Raw genomic sequence first — 14134 nt, 5'->3', positions numbered from 1 at the left:
CTGTTGAGAAGTAGTGAGACTTGATGAGCAAGAGCTCACTGGGCCCCCAAGTCAGCTCTGTAATTGCCATAAGAAGGACAATAGCTCAGTTTCTCCAGCACAACATCCTCAGTCTCTCTTCTAATGCTCATCTTTAAAATGCTGTGCACACTGCCTAGTTGTGGAAAGGATTCTATGAGACTCAGAGCAGTATGAAAGGAAGTCCAGACCCTCTTGGGACTAGGAAAAGCAGAAAAACAGACCTGAGAGCAGCAGTTTAATCTGCTATGATAGGTCTCAAAAAGCATGTGTTGACCTGATATATGACCTATACAAGGTCATGGCCATAGGTTAATTTGAAGCTGGGGGTGGGGGCGGGTAAAGCAACACACACACACAAACTTTAAGAAGTTATCTCCAGACGTCCATATTGCACAGTTGAGATTTTTAAAAATGATTCTTATACAGGGTGTTCCAAAAGTCTTAGTGACGTTTTAAGCTCTTAGGGCTGGAGATGGGGTGGTGAGCTGAACTCTCCCTCTGTCAGTCTGACAGGGGTAGCTACAGATGGTTTTGATTTATCATCAGTTAGATGTGTAGCCCAGATTAAAGGAAACATTTTAAAGGACTAATTAGTCAACCCTCACAAAAGTAAATTAAGGGCCTGTGTTGAAACAGCCAAAGGAAACTCTAATACAGCACTGTAGCAATAATGCTTGGAGTGTATTCAAATGGAAAAGCTTGGGCTGGAAATACTTGTTTAGAAAAAGAACTACATCACTCCACCCTACTTCATCAAGTAATCCAAGCCATCTTAAACACTCAAGGTCTGACCAAGCAAGAAGTATTTTATTAAAACCTCTTTCAGCCTGAACCGATCATATCCTTGGGAATAAACAAATTTTATTCACTGAGCAAGTGGAAAGGATTCTTGATTACTACTATAGTTCTTTAGTGTCAATTGCTTCTAGGTTAATGCAAAAAGCTCAGAAAAGGATATCAGATAAGGTAAAAAGCTTTATTATTCAGGATCAGTTCAAAGTCTGACACTGACAGAGGCAGGGATAATTATTATCTCATTACATTTGACCTTTGGCACCCATTTGAGGTACCAGTTTTCCAAGTGGGACATGTTACAGCCGGTAAACTCTCAACACAGTTTCTGTCAGCCACATTTACCCCAATTTTACTCAGTAGAGCTGTTAGATGTTCAAGGATACAAAGAATATACTGATCTACTTTAGTTATCCTTTTTTCTCCCCTCATTGGCTTTCAAAGCAAAAAGATAGGTAGCATTATTAGAAGATGTGGTCATTAAATAACATCTTTCCACAGCCTATCATTAAAAAAAAAAAAATCAAACACTAATTATAAGTAGAGTTTCTAAATATTCAGTTAATGCTATAGAGTGCTTTGTTTCAAAAACAACAATTTTGTGGCTTCTCTTTATTTATTTTTCTCCTTGGATAAAACCATAGAGAATCCATTTTTAATCCACACACATAGTTCTGGTTGGTACAAGCTTAACTTACAGTAATCAAAGGAATTAAAATTTGTCATTAAAAACAGATTTTTAAATTATGACAAGAATATGAATAAAATCTACATACTCCTCAGGGATATGGATAAAATAAATCAAGTTTCATGATTGCTAGGGGATTTCCCTCCCAAAGACACAGTACATAGAAAGTACATGAAGCTGTGTCTATGAGGTTATAAAGGGGAAAAATAAAAAACAACAGTTCATTTCAAGACGATTGATATGTAACTGCTGATTAAAGAGAAGATGTTCAAGATATTTTACACATTATTAACTTAGAATCAATCTAAACACCTTCTATATTAGATATTTAGAGAAATTTCCATGACTTTTCAGCTCAGGGCTATGCTAGCGGGTTATTTTTCATGTATATGAAGAGAATCCAAAAAAAATCAAATTAAAGCCAAGAATTATTTTTTGGGTTCTGGATTTTTAGTTCAGAGTTATGTTCTTTTATAAAAGTATCAATAAGATATCATTATTTTTTTCTTAAAATCTGATGACTTATATTCTTAAAAAGTTGCAGCCCCTAGAGAACTGAATTCAAGTTGAATTCAAACCCCAACTTTAATGTCTGACTACTGATTTTATGAGTATCTTTGTCTAGTAAATGGCAAAAATTGTAACCTCTTATAGAACATGATGTTGGGTTGGTACCATAATAAATTGCTTAGTATAAAGAGAAGAACCTTAAGTCTCATATGGGAGATATATTTTGGGGAAAAAAGACAAGTAAAGGTTTCTAGTGTTGTTCTCCTAGTTTCTCCAAAGGGGTTGACATTGATCAACTGCTCTTAAAATAAAGATGATTTTAACTTAAGAGACTGTATTTTTAACACTGAACACTGAATCAAGATAAATGTACTTATCTGGTCACATTTTTACATACGCTAAAAAAACAAAACAAAAGAAAATCCAAAAGTGTAGTGAAAAGATTATATAAACTTTAAATGAAACTATATTTGTTTGAGGCAGCACAGATTTAGGGCTCCTCAGCAGAAGACTTCTTCAGCAATTGGCCTTCACAGACAGGCCCCCTGTCATGACCAGCAGATACTTTCCACTGTGCACCTACAGTCTCAGAATAGCAAGAGACAAGTCTTGCCTTTGCCTCTATGAGCTGGGATGTCATTATCATAGGGAAGAGGCATAGTTTAAAAAGTGAAGACTACTTGTTCAAAAAGTTACAGAGTGACAAACTTACTTTATGGAATTTAAACACAGCATTCATCCCGAGGAAGCTGCATATAAGCTATGGTAGAAGAACCAGAGTAGGTAAACTTCAGAGTTGAATGGATTTTCTCTGAAAATGAAAAAACGGTAACTTTCTTAAACATCAGAGTTATAGAATCACTCTGCTGCATTTTTTGTCTTGTTTTAATGGGCCAAAGTTCAGTTAACTCACTCAGATTAGATCTATAATTCTGTTGACTGTTCAGGACTGCAGTAGTCATCTTGGGATTTTCTATGGAAGTATGTACAGATTTTCCTCATGGAGCTGGGAGTAATAGTGACCTAGAAAAAGAAAGTGTAGACTTCAGAGATTTTCTAAGATAAAGTTAAACCTCCTACTAGGAATCAAAGGTTATAATAATCCTCCTCTTTGAAATAAGGGAGTAAAGGAGTAAATCACCACTCCAAATTTACAAATAGGATAGCGATTCAAATGGCAGCTGTTACTCTTTTCTGAAGAAATCTACTATCATCATGCACATAAGAAAATTCTTTTAAAGAAACTTTAGCTTCAAAGACTGAAATTATAAAACCAGAAATATATGAGGCCAGCACACTTATTTTTAAAAGCCTTTAAAATTTACACATTAGTGAAAACAATTATTCATTGAAGTTATTTTTCTGCTAACACACAGCTGAGACTCATTCCTCTACAAAAAAAAATAAGAATTTTGGTTAGGGGCAAAAACAGATACAGTGATAATTTTGAGAAGAAAAGAAAGACTCCTTATATTTGGGTTTTCTCTTTTCTTTTCTTTTCTTATCTTTCTTTTTTTCATGTTCTGTAGCAAGGTCTTGGTTGGGAGTTTGTGTTCAAAGTAATCCTTAAAATATTTCTAATTTATTTTCCCTACAATTATGGGATAATTCATGGCTTCATGATAGTAGGAGGGGGATATGAACACTTATTAAACTAGAACTGGCCTGATGTTATCTCCACCTTCTGCCCTTTAGATTCTTGGATTGGATTTTAATCATTCTACCACCTTCTCCTTAACACAGAGCAAGAGCTACTATGAAGCACAGCAGAACCTTCCTTAACCCATCTCACCTTAGCTTGCAAACTGATTACCTGAAGCTTTCTACTTCTTTTGACGGGTGCCCATACTCACCCAATGCTCACAGCTACTTCCCCCTCCACCACTTAATAATGAGTCACTTGCTTTCTAAAGTTCACAAACCTATTTTTGCCAGCAAAACATGTTTTTGAAATTAACTTAAATATTATGCCGGTCAATGAAATGAGTCCAAAAAAGTTAAGTGAGACCAAGCTGAATGTTTAAAAAGTATAGATATAAGTGAATTGCCAAAAATATTGGTGTAAGATGATTGTAAAAGAAAGCCTGGGGAAAATCATAAAAATCTGGAAGGATTCTGCATTTAAATTGCTTTGTAAGTATATAAGTTTCACTATATTTTGAATAATCATAAACTATAATTACAAACTGGAAATCTATTTATGGATGTTGGCAACTTGCCCATGAATGTCAGCTTTATCTATAAAAAGGGGAGGGAATCTATAAAAAGTTGTTGCCAGGGGCTGAGGGTTGGTGGGGAAAATAAAAAGAAAGGCAGGGGTGGGGTGGGGAGGGAATAATGTTAAACAAAGAGGAAGATATCATTGAATTGATATACTAGAGGATGATGAAGGCCATGAGGAATTAGGCAACAAGGCTGAGGGGTATGGACCGTAACAAAAGGAATTTTTTAAAAAGATGTATTTATTTCAGAGAGAGAGAGAGAGAGAGAGAGAGAGAGAGAGAGAGAAAGTGAGAGGACGCACCAGGGCAAGTGGGGAGGGGCAGAGGAAGAGGAGCAGACTCCCTACCAAGCTTGGAGCCTGACCTGGGCTCGATCTCACAACCCTGAGATCATGACCGAGCTGAAATCAAGAGTCAGAAGCCTCATGGACTGAGACACCTAGGCACCCCTGAACCTTGACAGAAGGCATTTTAATGGGAGCAAATAGGGTTGCTAGATAATAAAACACAACAACACCCAGTTACATTTGAATTTCAAACAGATAACTTTTTAGTATAAGGAATTTTTAGTAGAAATATGTCCCATGCAATATTTGTCCTGAATTTTTATGTGCTAAATCTGGCAACCCTAGGTATATAAATATGTTAATAAAAAAAAAAAGAAAGAAAGAAAGAAAGAAAGAAAGAAAGAAGGAAGGAAGGAAGGAAGGAAGGAAGGAAGGAAGGAAGGAAGGAAGGAAGGAAGGAAGGAAGGAAAGCATCCTGACTTCTGAGAAGGGACTTGTGCCTGACCTCTTCAAGTTAGGGCATGTATCTTCTCACTGGCCCCTTTCTAGTTACGAAACACATCTTCCCATCACAGCTGACTTACCGGACCTGGAGAAGTCTTTCCGCTCTGTCTCCTGGAATTGGGGGTCTGGGAGGATGGACTTCGTGGAGATGAATTCTCAGCCTTCCGTTTGGCTGCCATGGCCAATAACCAGTTTTTATTCTCTGGGGAGCTATTCTCTTTGCCTACCACCTCAGACCCTTCTCCACAAGATCCCAAAGGAAGAGGTAGTGTTCCACAGCTTTCTGAAGCATAAGGACTGGCAGGAGAAGGAGGCTCTGAAATACTAATACTAGCTCCTTCAATCTTGCTTGGTTTGGTAGGAACTAGAGAGTCCTTACCAAGGTCTTCCTGGTTACCAGCAAGGCAGCACAAATCCAAATGAAGCTTTTCAACTGGGTCATCAAGCTCAGTCACACAGTTGCAACTCTTCACACACTTCTGTTTCACACTCTCCAGACAACTTGAGTCTAGCCTCCTCTTTACTCGATTTCTAGACTCTGAGCAAGCCACTGCTTGGGATGATTTCAGACTCACAGGAATAAGGGCTTTTCTTGGAGATGTGATCTTGGTCTCAGAAGCCGGTGGAGTGATGGGTGGTGATGAGGATGGTGTTCGGGTCATCCAGTTTCTAATGGACATCTTGAAAGATGAGGGTGGTTTTGGAGAGACAGAGGAAACAGAGCCTCTTCTGCTGATGGGAGACCGAGATTTGGCAGGAGGGGTTTTAATAGAGAATGTGGGAGTATTTGAAGGAAGAGGGAGGTCTCCTGCACAGCTTGGAGCACAAGCTGCTGATGATGGGGAGGAAATGGATGGACTGCTCTTTACTCTGGGGGCTTTGGCAGGAGTACTCTGGCTATTTGTCACTGTTACTGGGAAAAAAAACAAAACAAAACAGAGGGTCACAAAAATCAGAAGTGAAAGTCATAGAAAATTCCTGAATTCTCAAGGAAAATTAGAGCTAACTTACTCTTATAGGGATGGATTTCCCAGTGAGTAGATTACACAAATCATTGGATTCTTACCACACCCTTGCAGCATTTTCCTTCCCCTTTCCTAACAGCCTCCCAACTACTGTTGTAAAACATACACTTACAAAAATCTAGAAAATACAGAAAAATTAAAAGAAAAATTTCAAAGTATCGAGGTAAATCACTTTTAGCATTTTTCTATACTTGTGCATGTAATATATACATTATACACCTTAATTTTTTTCTATATGAAAATAAGACCATAATTTGTATACTATTTAGTAACATGCTTCAAGTAGATCATGAACATTTCTCACATTAATATAGACTTATACTGTCATTTTTAATAGCTAACAAGTATTCTTAGGTAACAGTAAGACATTCAAGGTTATTAATATATTTTGTTTTCATAAGCAATGTTGTCATTAGGATTCCTGATAATACTTTTGAGTAATGCTAGGGCAGAGAGGCACTGCACAGTGGCTCCCAAACAGAAGTGTATGGTCTAAAATTTGGCACAATCACTTACTATTGACTTGAACACAACCTTCTACCTCCTCTGCTTCAGTTTCCGATCTGTTAAATGGAGAGCTTTTCATCTCCACAAGAAATAAATTACTTGTTAAGGTTATTAGGCCTCACTTGGTTTTCCACCTTAATTTACAAATGGCCATCTTCCACAAGCCAAAGGATACCAAAGAACATTTCAGAAACTAACTGCTTGCTCTCAGTAAAGCAAATCAGTGGATAGAACTCTTCTCTATGTGTCCTGTTTCTTATTTATAAGCAATGGCAAGTACCTGAGGCAAATTCATATTAACTTCATGCTTCTTTCCCCTTAGGCCCCACCAAAGACAACTCTGTATTTTCTTACTTTCCTTCTGAGCTTTTTAGATTTCTGAAATAGTGTTCCTGTCTCCAATAACAAGGAAAGGCCATCAGTTTATTTCTAAGTCACAAACTCTTTGAATTAGAACTCTGATATTTAATTCAGTTTAATTATTGAATTGCATTTATATGCAATTGAATTTAGGATGAGCTGACATAAAAATACAATCTCTTCTTTTAGCTAGAATACAGATTAACAAGCACTAATTTCAGGCATTTAGTCACCCTGTATGTTCTATCCTGTGCTTTTCACTAATCAAGCAGCTTTGCCTTGAGACAGAGAAATTCTACAAATGGATTTTTGCCTAAAATTTCCTGTCAACCATATGATTAGAAATGGCCAAAGTGATGCCACTCCTTCAACAAAGATCATTCGTGGAAAACCCTAAGGAAGTTAGTGACAGGGACCTGTCGCTGAGCACCTGATCATAGTTCTTGTACTCATGTTCTAGAACTCGATTAGTTATTATTTCAGAAGACAGAAACTTTCCAGTTGTTTCACTCAGTGCAGGTCAACAGTCACTGCACAGCCCCTATCCTATAGTCATCAGTTCCGTTAAAGTGGCCTGAAGGGTATGGTTAAAGCAGAAAGCCCTAAAATAGTATGGGTCTTAGAACATGCAGGTTCTAAGGCAGGATTAGGGAAGAAGGAAAAGCCGGGTCAGGGACAGCTGGAACTGAGCCAAGCAGATATCTAAGTTTTTGATACTTGAGTGGCAGACATCTGAAGTGTTTATTAAAGGTCAGCAAGGGATCTGATGTGGTGGAAAGCTAGGGCATTTTTCCTTTAGGATGTTAAAGTGAAGGAAGGAGTGGATCATGGGGGTTCAAAGAGAAGAGTTTGTTAGCTTTGAAGAGTAATAAAACTCTGGGCCAAATTTAAAACTTGAAAAAAAAAAAAACAGTAACTAGATTAAGATAATAATAGTTCATGGTAAAAAAAATTCAAACAGTTACAGAGGGGAATAAGGTGAAAAGTAAAAAGTCCTCTTTCGAATCTTCTCGTTTTACTTGTGTTCTTGTGCATCCCACAATTCTATATGCCTAATAGCACACACAAAAGTATATCATACCTTAAAAACCCACCAATAGATTATTACACACATACACCACAAACACATTCTGCCATTTACTCTTTTCTCTTAAAAGTGTTATCTTTTTCTCTGTATCTCTTCAAGTACATTAGATGCCCTGCATTCTTTTTAACAGCTATACAGTATACCACTATATTGATCCATTGATTTAATACAACATGCCCTCTAGCACATCATCTACTGAATCTCCACTGACCCTAAGCATTGCATGAGATCAGATGACACGGTAGTGCAGACTACATTACTATCCTAAAAGCTTCCTGAAAGTCAGTTCCTTTGAGGAATTACAGATAGCTTACCAATATCAGTCACTTTGGAGCTTCTCTCTGTATAAGGGTTTGCCATCTGGCCTCACTCTACCTTTTCAGTCATATCATGTACTCTGCTACTTTAGGATCCTGTTACCGGAGACTACTCACTGCTTCCTGAAAAAGCTGCACACTGTCACATTTCTGTCTTTGTTCATGTGACTTTCTTGCCAAGCCTGTCCTTTCTTGGCCAGGCAAAAATTCTCATGTATCAGGCTCCGATGACATTGTTAACTTCATTGTGAAGAATCCACAAGCTTCTTTCATTGTGAAGAATTCACAAACTTCTTTCCTGCTCTCCCACAGGAAGTAGGTTCCTTTTGTTTATACAGCAAGGAATAATGCTTATAAATGTACCAAAGCTTTTGTATCTGCCTCTTAGACTAGACTGTGAGCACCTAGTGGGCAGGTAATGATGATTTACTCATTTTTAGGTCTAGTGCCCCTGTAGTACCCATCAAGGAATTATTAAACAATTTTTTGTTAAATGTCATTACTGCTGAGAGGGATGATGGTGAGGTTCCAGGCATCAAAAAACAGACTCTAAGTATTCTGCTGACTGGTGAGACTACAGCCAGCACATGAGATAGAACAGGTAAGGTTTCCTTCTCTTTAAGATAAGGACAATCATCTTTGTCAGTCAATAATGCCTAGACCAGAGGTTCTCAATCCTGGCTACAAACCAGAATTACTTGAGTTTTATAAAAATACAAGTACTTGGCCCCCATCCCAGACCTACTGAACAAACCTCTGCGGACGCAGAAACTTTTAAAAAGCTTCACCACTGGTTATAATGTACAGCTGGGGTTAAGAACCAACCATTCACCTTGACAGTGCTGAGATTGCTGGCTGAAATAGTGAAATAATAGTAAGCGATAGAGCAGGTGCTGCTGGGAAAAGTAGGGCAGAGGGAAAGGGGGCTATGCCTTGGATTTAAAGCCTTATGGCTGGTGTGTTTTTAAAAAGGCCAGAAGAGAAGACATGAAGCTCAGGACAGCAATGAAAGGTTGGGTAGCAATTAGAAGCTGGGAAAACAGAGGACCATAATTTTCAAAATGGCAATGTGATTAGCAGCAGTCAATCTGTTTCTGGAAGGTGCATTATAACGGGTTGAATAGCCAATGTGCCAGCCTTTGGCATTCACACATGCGGTTGGTCTGTAGAGGTCTTCAGAGTAACTCTAGCAGCACCCAGAAACAGAGAAATCTATGTTGGGTCATGAACTATGCCTTCCGGTGTTGGGTTCTAAGGGAGACAGTACTGTAGAGTGCTTCTAAGAATGTGATCTAAAAACCCAGACTGCAAGTGTTTGAACTCTGGTTCTACTACAGCTGCAAGGCTGTGTGATCTTAGGCAAGTTTAATTTCTTTTTTTTTTTTTTAATTTTTTATTTATTTATGATAGTTACAGAGAGAGAGAGAGAGAGAGGCAGAGACACAGGCAGAGGGAGAAGCAGGCTCCATGCGCCGGGAGCCCGATGTGGGATTCGATCCCGGGTCTCCAGGATCGCGCCCTGGGCCAAAGGCAGGCGCCAAACTGCTGCGCCACCCAGGGATCCCAAGTTTAATTTCTTTGAGCTTCAGTTTTGGTTGTCTGGGGAACTAAAGAAGATAATCCACATAGGTCCTTAGAATGATTGTGCCAATACTCAATACTGGCTAAATGCTGTTGTTGCTATTATTTGGGTTCAAACATGGTCAGCATGTGTAACTTTTTTTTGTGACTTGGCTTCCAAAACTAACAATAATTAGTAGCACACTAAAAATACTTAGTTAAGCAACACACTTTTCATTAATACTCTTAGAATGTTACTCCAATTAAAATAGAAATGCCACCTCTGGGAATCTATTTTAACAGGATGGAGGAACCCTAAATTCAGGAAAAAATTTCACAAAATATCGGAAACAAAATGTTTCCAATTATAAGAGAATAGTTGGATAAACTATGGAATATTTACTACTGGACTACTTTAATTATTTTGCTGAAAGGTAACATAGAAAGTGCTTAAGACATCATGTTCAGTGAAAACATCCCCAAGAAATCCAAATGTATTTACAGTATAACACAACTCTGTTAGGAATCTCTCTGTGGAAAAAAAAGAAAAAAAAAAAAAAAAAAGAATCTCTCTGTGAAAAAGGAGGAAAATCTCAAAAAAGTAACTTAAAATAAATGTTAATTAAAATTATTTGTGAGTGGTGGGAACACTAATGGCTTTTTCCTCATAGGATTCTTTTCTTTTTCCTTTTCCAAAATTAGGGAGATAAGTAAATATAAAGACAAAAGCAGCAAATAGATATCCATGTTCATGAACCACAAGACTTAATGCATCATTAAGATGGCAATATTTCCCAAACTGATCTATAGATTCGATGCAATCCCTATCAGAATCCCAGGGGACAATTTTGCAGAAATTAACAAGCTGGTTTTTAAATCTGTATGGAAATATAAGAGACCAAGAATAGTCAAAATCAAAATAATCTTAAAAAAGAAGAAAACTGGGGGACTCAGACTTTCCAATTTCCAAACCTACTACAAAGCTACAGGAATCAAGTCAATGTGGTAACAGGATAAGGATAGATGTATACATCTATGGAACAGAAATGAGAATCTAGAAATCAACCCTTACATTTATGGTCAACTGATTTTTGGCAAGGGCATGAAAACAATTTAATGGAGTAAAGAATAGTCTCTTTTAAAAATGATACTGAGAAAGCTAGATATCCATAGTGAATTTGGATCCTTACCTCACATCATAGACAAAAATAAACAAAATGGACCAGACAGCCTTAAAACTAAAAACCTCCTAGAATAAAACAGAGGAGTAAATCTTTGTGACCTTGTGTTAAGCAATGGTTTATTAGATAGAACATTAAAAGCGCAAATGACAAAGGAAAAAACAGATAAATTGGATTTCAGCAAAATTAGAAAAACGGAGTCAAATGACATCATTAAGCAAGTAAAAAGACAACCTACAGAATAAGAGAAAATATTTTCAAATGACAAGGGACTTACAGCGAGTATATAAAGAACACTTAAAACTCAACATTAAAAAGACAAATAGCCCAATTAAAAGAAGGGCAAAGGATGTGGAGAAGCATTTCTCCAAAGAAAATATACAAATGGCAAATAAGCACATGAAAAAGTGCTCAACATCATTAGCCATTAGGGAAATTCAAATCTAGTGCTCACTTTGGCAGCACATATACTAAAATTGGGAAATTCAAATATAAATCACAATGGGATACCGCTTCATATTCACTAGGAGGGCTATACTTAAGAAGATAAACAATAAGAAGCACTGATAAGGATATAGAGAAATTAGAACCCTCATTTTAGATGTTGAAAAATTCTAGAATTAGATTGTGTTGATGACTGCCTAACACTGAATATCCTAAAGTACACTGCACTGTATACTTTAATGGGTGAACTTGCGGTATGTGAATAGATCTTCACAAGGCAAAAAAAAAAAAGCCTCAAGAGGAAAAAAAAAGTAGAGGAAGTAAAAAGTAACAGCAGTTTACTATGTAACTCCATTCTGAATAGAAAAAAAAAAAAAGAAAAACCTAAATCTTGATCAAACCCAAATTGTAATGCTGTATTGGGAAGATAGGGGAATATGGAGTATACAGAGGTTTGGTAGTAGTGGGGACACAGAGAGCTAAATCCTTATCTCACAAAGTAAGAAGTCAACAGATAATGTTGAGAACTGCAACAAAGAAATGGAAATGCACAAATATTACTTAGAGATAAAGACATATGTATCAAAGAATCAGCTGAAAGATTTGACAAGGCTATCCCTGAAAAAGGGGAACTGTGGGACAGGGCCTCTGGGGACTGCTATTTATCTTATTCACTTCTGTAGAACTAGTTAACTTGTTAAACTATGATGCTAATAAAAAAGAATTTTTTTTTAAAGAGAAAAAAACAAAAACCAAAAATAAAGGCATCAAAGTCTTTATTGAAGTAGACTTAGAACAAAGGACCCCTCTGGAGTCCAGTTCTATCTGGTTATAACAACTTGTAAGAGGCTAAGCAAGTAAGTCATTGGAAAAATGAGCATATATGCAGACTTATCTTCAACTCCCCATTACCTTAGGTCTTGATGGCTAACATAAAGTGAGCTGTTAAGCTTGAATTTCCAGCTTATTAATACATATTTATTGGTAATATCAGAAATGCTTCTGGCTGGCTGGCTCAGTGCTTGGAAGATTTTTGCTTTTGAGGCACTCTCCTACCCTTCAACACTGTCTCTGTCAATTCATGGTTATTACAAAATCCACATACATGATCTTTCTAATACCTTGCTTGCTCATTCTCATGGCCTTCTACACAGCCTGTCCTTCCACCCACTCAAGTCCCTTATTCCTTGACCTTATTACTACCAACCTGTAAATCCTCCATTTTCTCAATTTCAATTACCATCTATTTTCCAGCTCACTTTTGTGAGCAATTCCAAATTCCAATTACAAAAATCCTTCGTCCCTAGGGGATTCTCAATTCATTCATCTTCCCCACTTTGACACTGTTCCCCCAGTACCACTATATCCTCACTTCTCTCCTCAGCCAGTTTCAATCCTGTATCAGTCATAATAGCCAACTTCTCATATCTACACTCAATTCCCTTGGCCCTTTGTGGATTTAGACAACATGCCTGGCTAAATGCAACTCCCCACCTACAGTGTACCTGTACCTGAGCAGCAGACACACAACCATGCTGACTGCTCACTTTTAATTCATAGCCACTAGCCTAAAGTTGACCCCCTGCCTGACAACCATATTTCCCTGGTCCATTTACTCTTCTTTTCTCTGCAGGACTATGTTAGACTTTCTTGTCTCTCCTCAGATCTCGACCACCTCCTCCCTCATCCTTATTTTCTGTTGATGATCCTGATTCCTACCTAAGAAAACAGAAGCTATCAACTTCTACAGATCTGATTATCCCATCTATCCACCTACCTTCACTGTGCTTATATGTTCTACTTTTTCTCTAATTACTATGGATTAACTTTCCACACTCCTGGCAAAAACCTACCCTTCTACATGTGAATTTGTTTTTTTTTTGTTTGTTTTTTTTCTACATGTGAATTTGATATCATCTTCTCACACTTGAGGATACTGCTCCAGCAAATTTCCCTGCATCAAGTTTTCTCATCTTTATAGGACCCTTCCAGTCACATAGAAAATGCTATATTCCTATTAAAACAAAACTTCAACACTGCTCCTTCCTTCAGCTACCGCATTTCTCTCCTTTCCTTTCTAGCAAAACTTCCTGAAAAAGTCCTCTATACATGTAGTCTCTGAGTTCTCTTCTCTGATCCTGAACACCCATCAGACACTGATAGTCTGCCAAAACTGCTCTCACTAAAGTCATCAAATAATCCCCACATTGCCAAATCCAAAGGCCAATTTTTAGCCCTTGTCTTACATGGAATGCTAAAAATATCTGACCAAATTCATCCCCCTCTCCATTATTTACTCAACTTCCAGGATACAATATTCTCCCGGTCTTTCTCTATCTCTGGTTGTGTCTGTTCCTTCACTCCTCCAATCTCCAAACACTGGGGTGGTCCAAGGCTCAGATCCCATACCTTTTCTCCTTTCTTAGCTATCACTTCCTTCACCTATATGATGGTGAATCCCAGAGTTATAGCTCCAGCCCTGAACTGCAGAATTAAACATCTAGCTGCCTCTATGACATCTTCATTTGAATGTCTAATAATCATACCAAACAATATATCCAAAAGGAACTTTGGCTATTCCCTGCCAAACCTGTTTCTTCTGCAGTGATTCCTGTCTTAGTTAATGGCA

The 14134-nt window shown here is 37.6% G+C and overlaps 1 protein-coding gene across 6 annotated transcripts in view; it reads right to left on the bottom strand.

Moving 5' to 3' along the window:
* The window catches only part of DTL (denticleless E3 ubiquitin protein ligase homolog), a 75697-nt gene that overhangs the window by 31817 nt on the left and 29746 nt on the right, over window positions 1-14134 (bottom strand). For 2 of the 6 annotated variants that reach the window (XR_007411807.1, XR_007411806.1), the window contains exons 14-16: window positions 5105-5937; window positions 2925-3034; window positions 2724-2822 (exon numbers count right to left, since the gene is read on the bottom strand). Coding sequence is in view for 3 of the 6 variants with exons in the window: in XM_049112082.1 (XP_048968039.1) it covers window positions 2936-3034; window positions 5105-5937 (932 nt within the window). In the remaining 3 variants the exon portion in view is untranslated. Of the gene's footprint in view, window positions 1-978; window positions 2848-2924; window positions 3035-5104; window positions 5938-14134 lie in introns of those variants that run through there. The other 4 variants (XR_007411808.1, XM_049112082.1, XM_049112083.1 and 1 more) reach the window with 4 other exon arrangements.

Source organism: Canis lupus, chromosome 7, assembly GCF_003254725.2.
Source record: "Canis lupus dingo isolate Sandy chromosome 7, ASM325472v2, whole genome shotgun sequence".
Classification (NCBI taxonomy): domain Eukaryota; kingdom Metazoa; phylum Chordata; class Mammalia; order Carnivora; family Canidae; genus Canis; species Canis lupus.
Note: the sequence above shows the minus strand (reverse complement) of the source record. Positions and strands in the feature narration are given on the sequence as shown.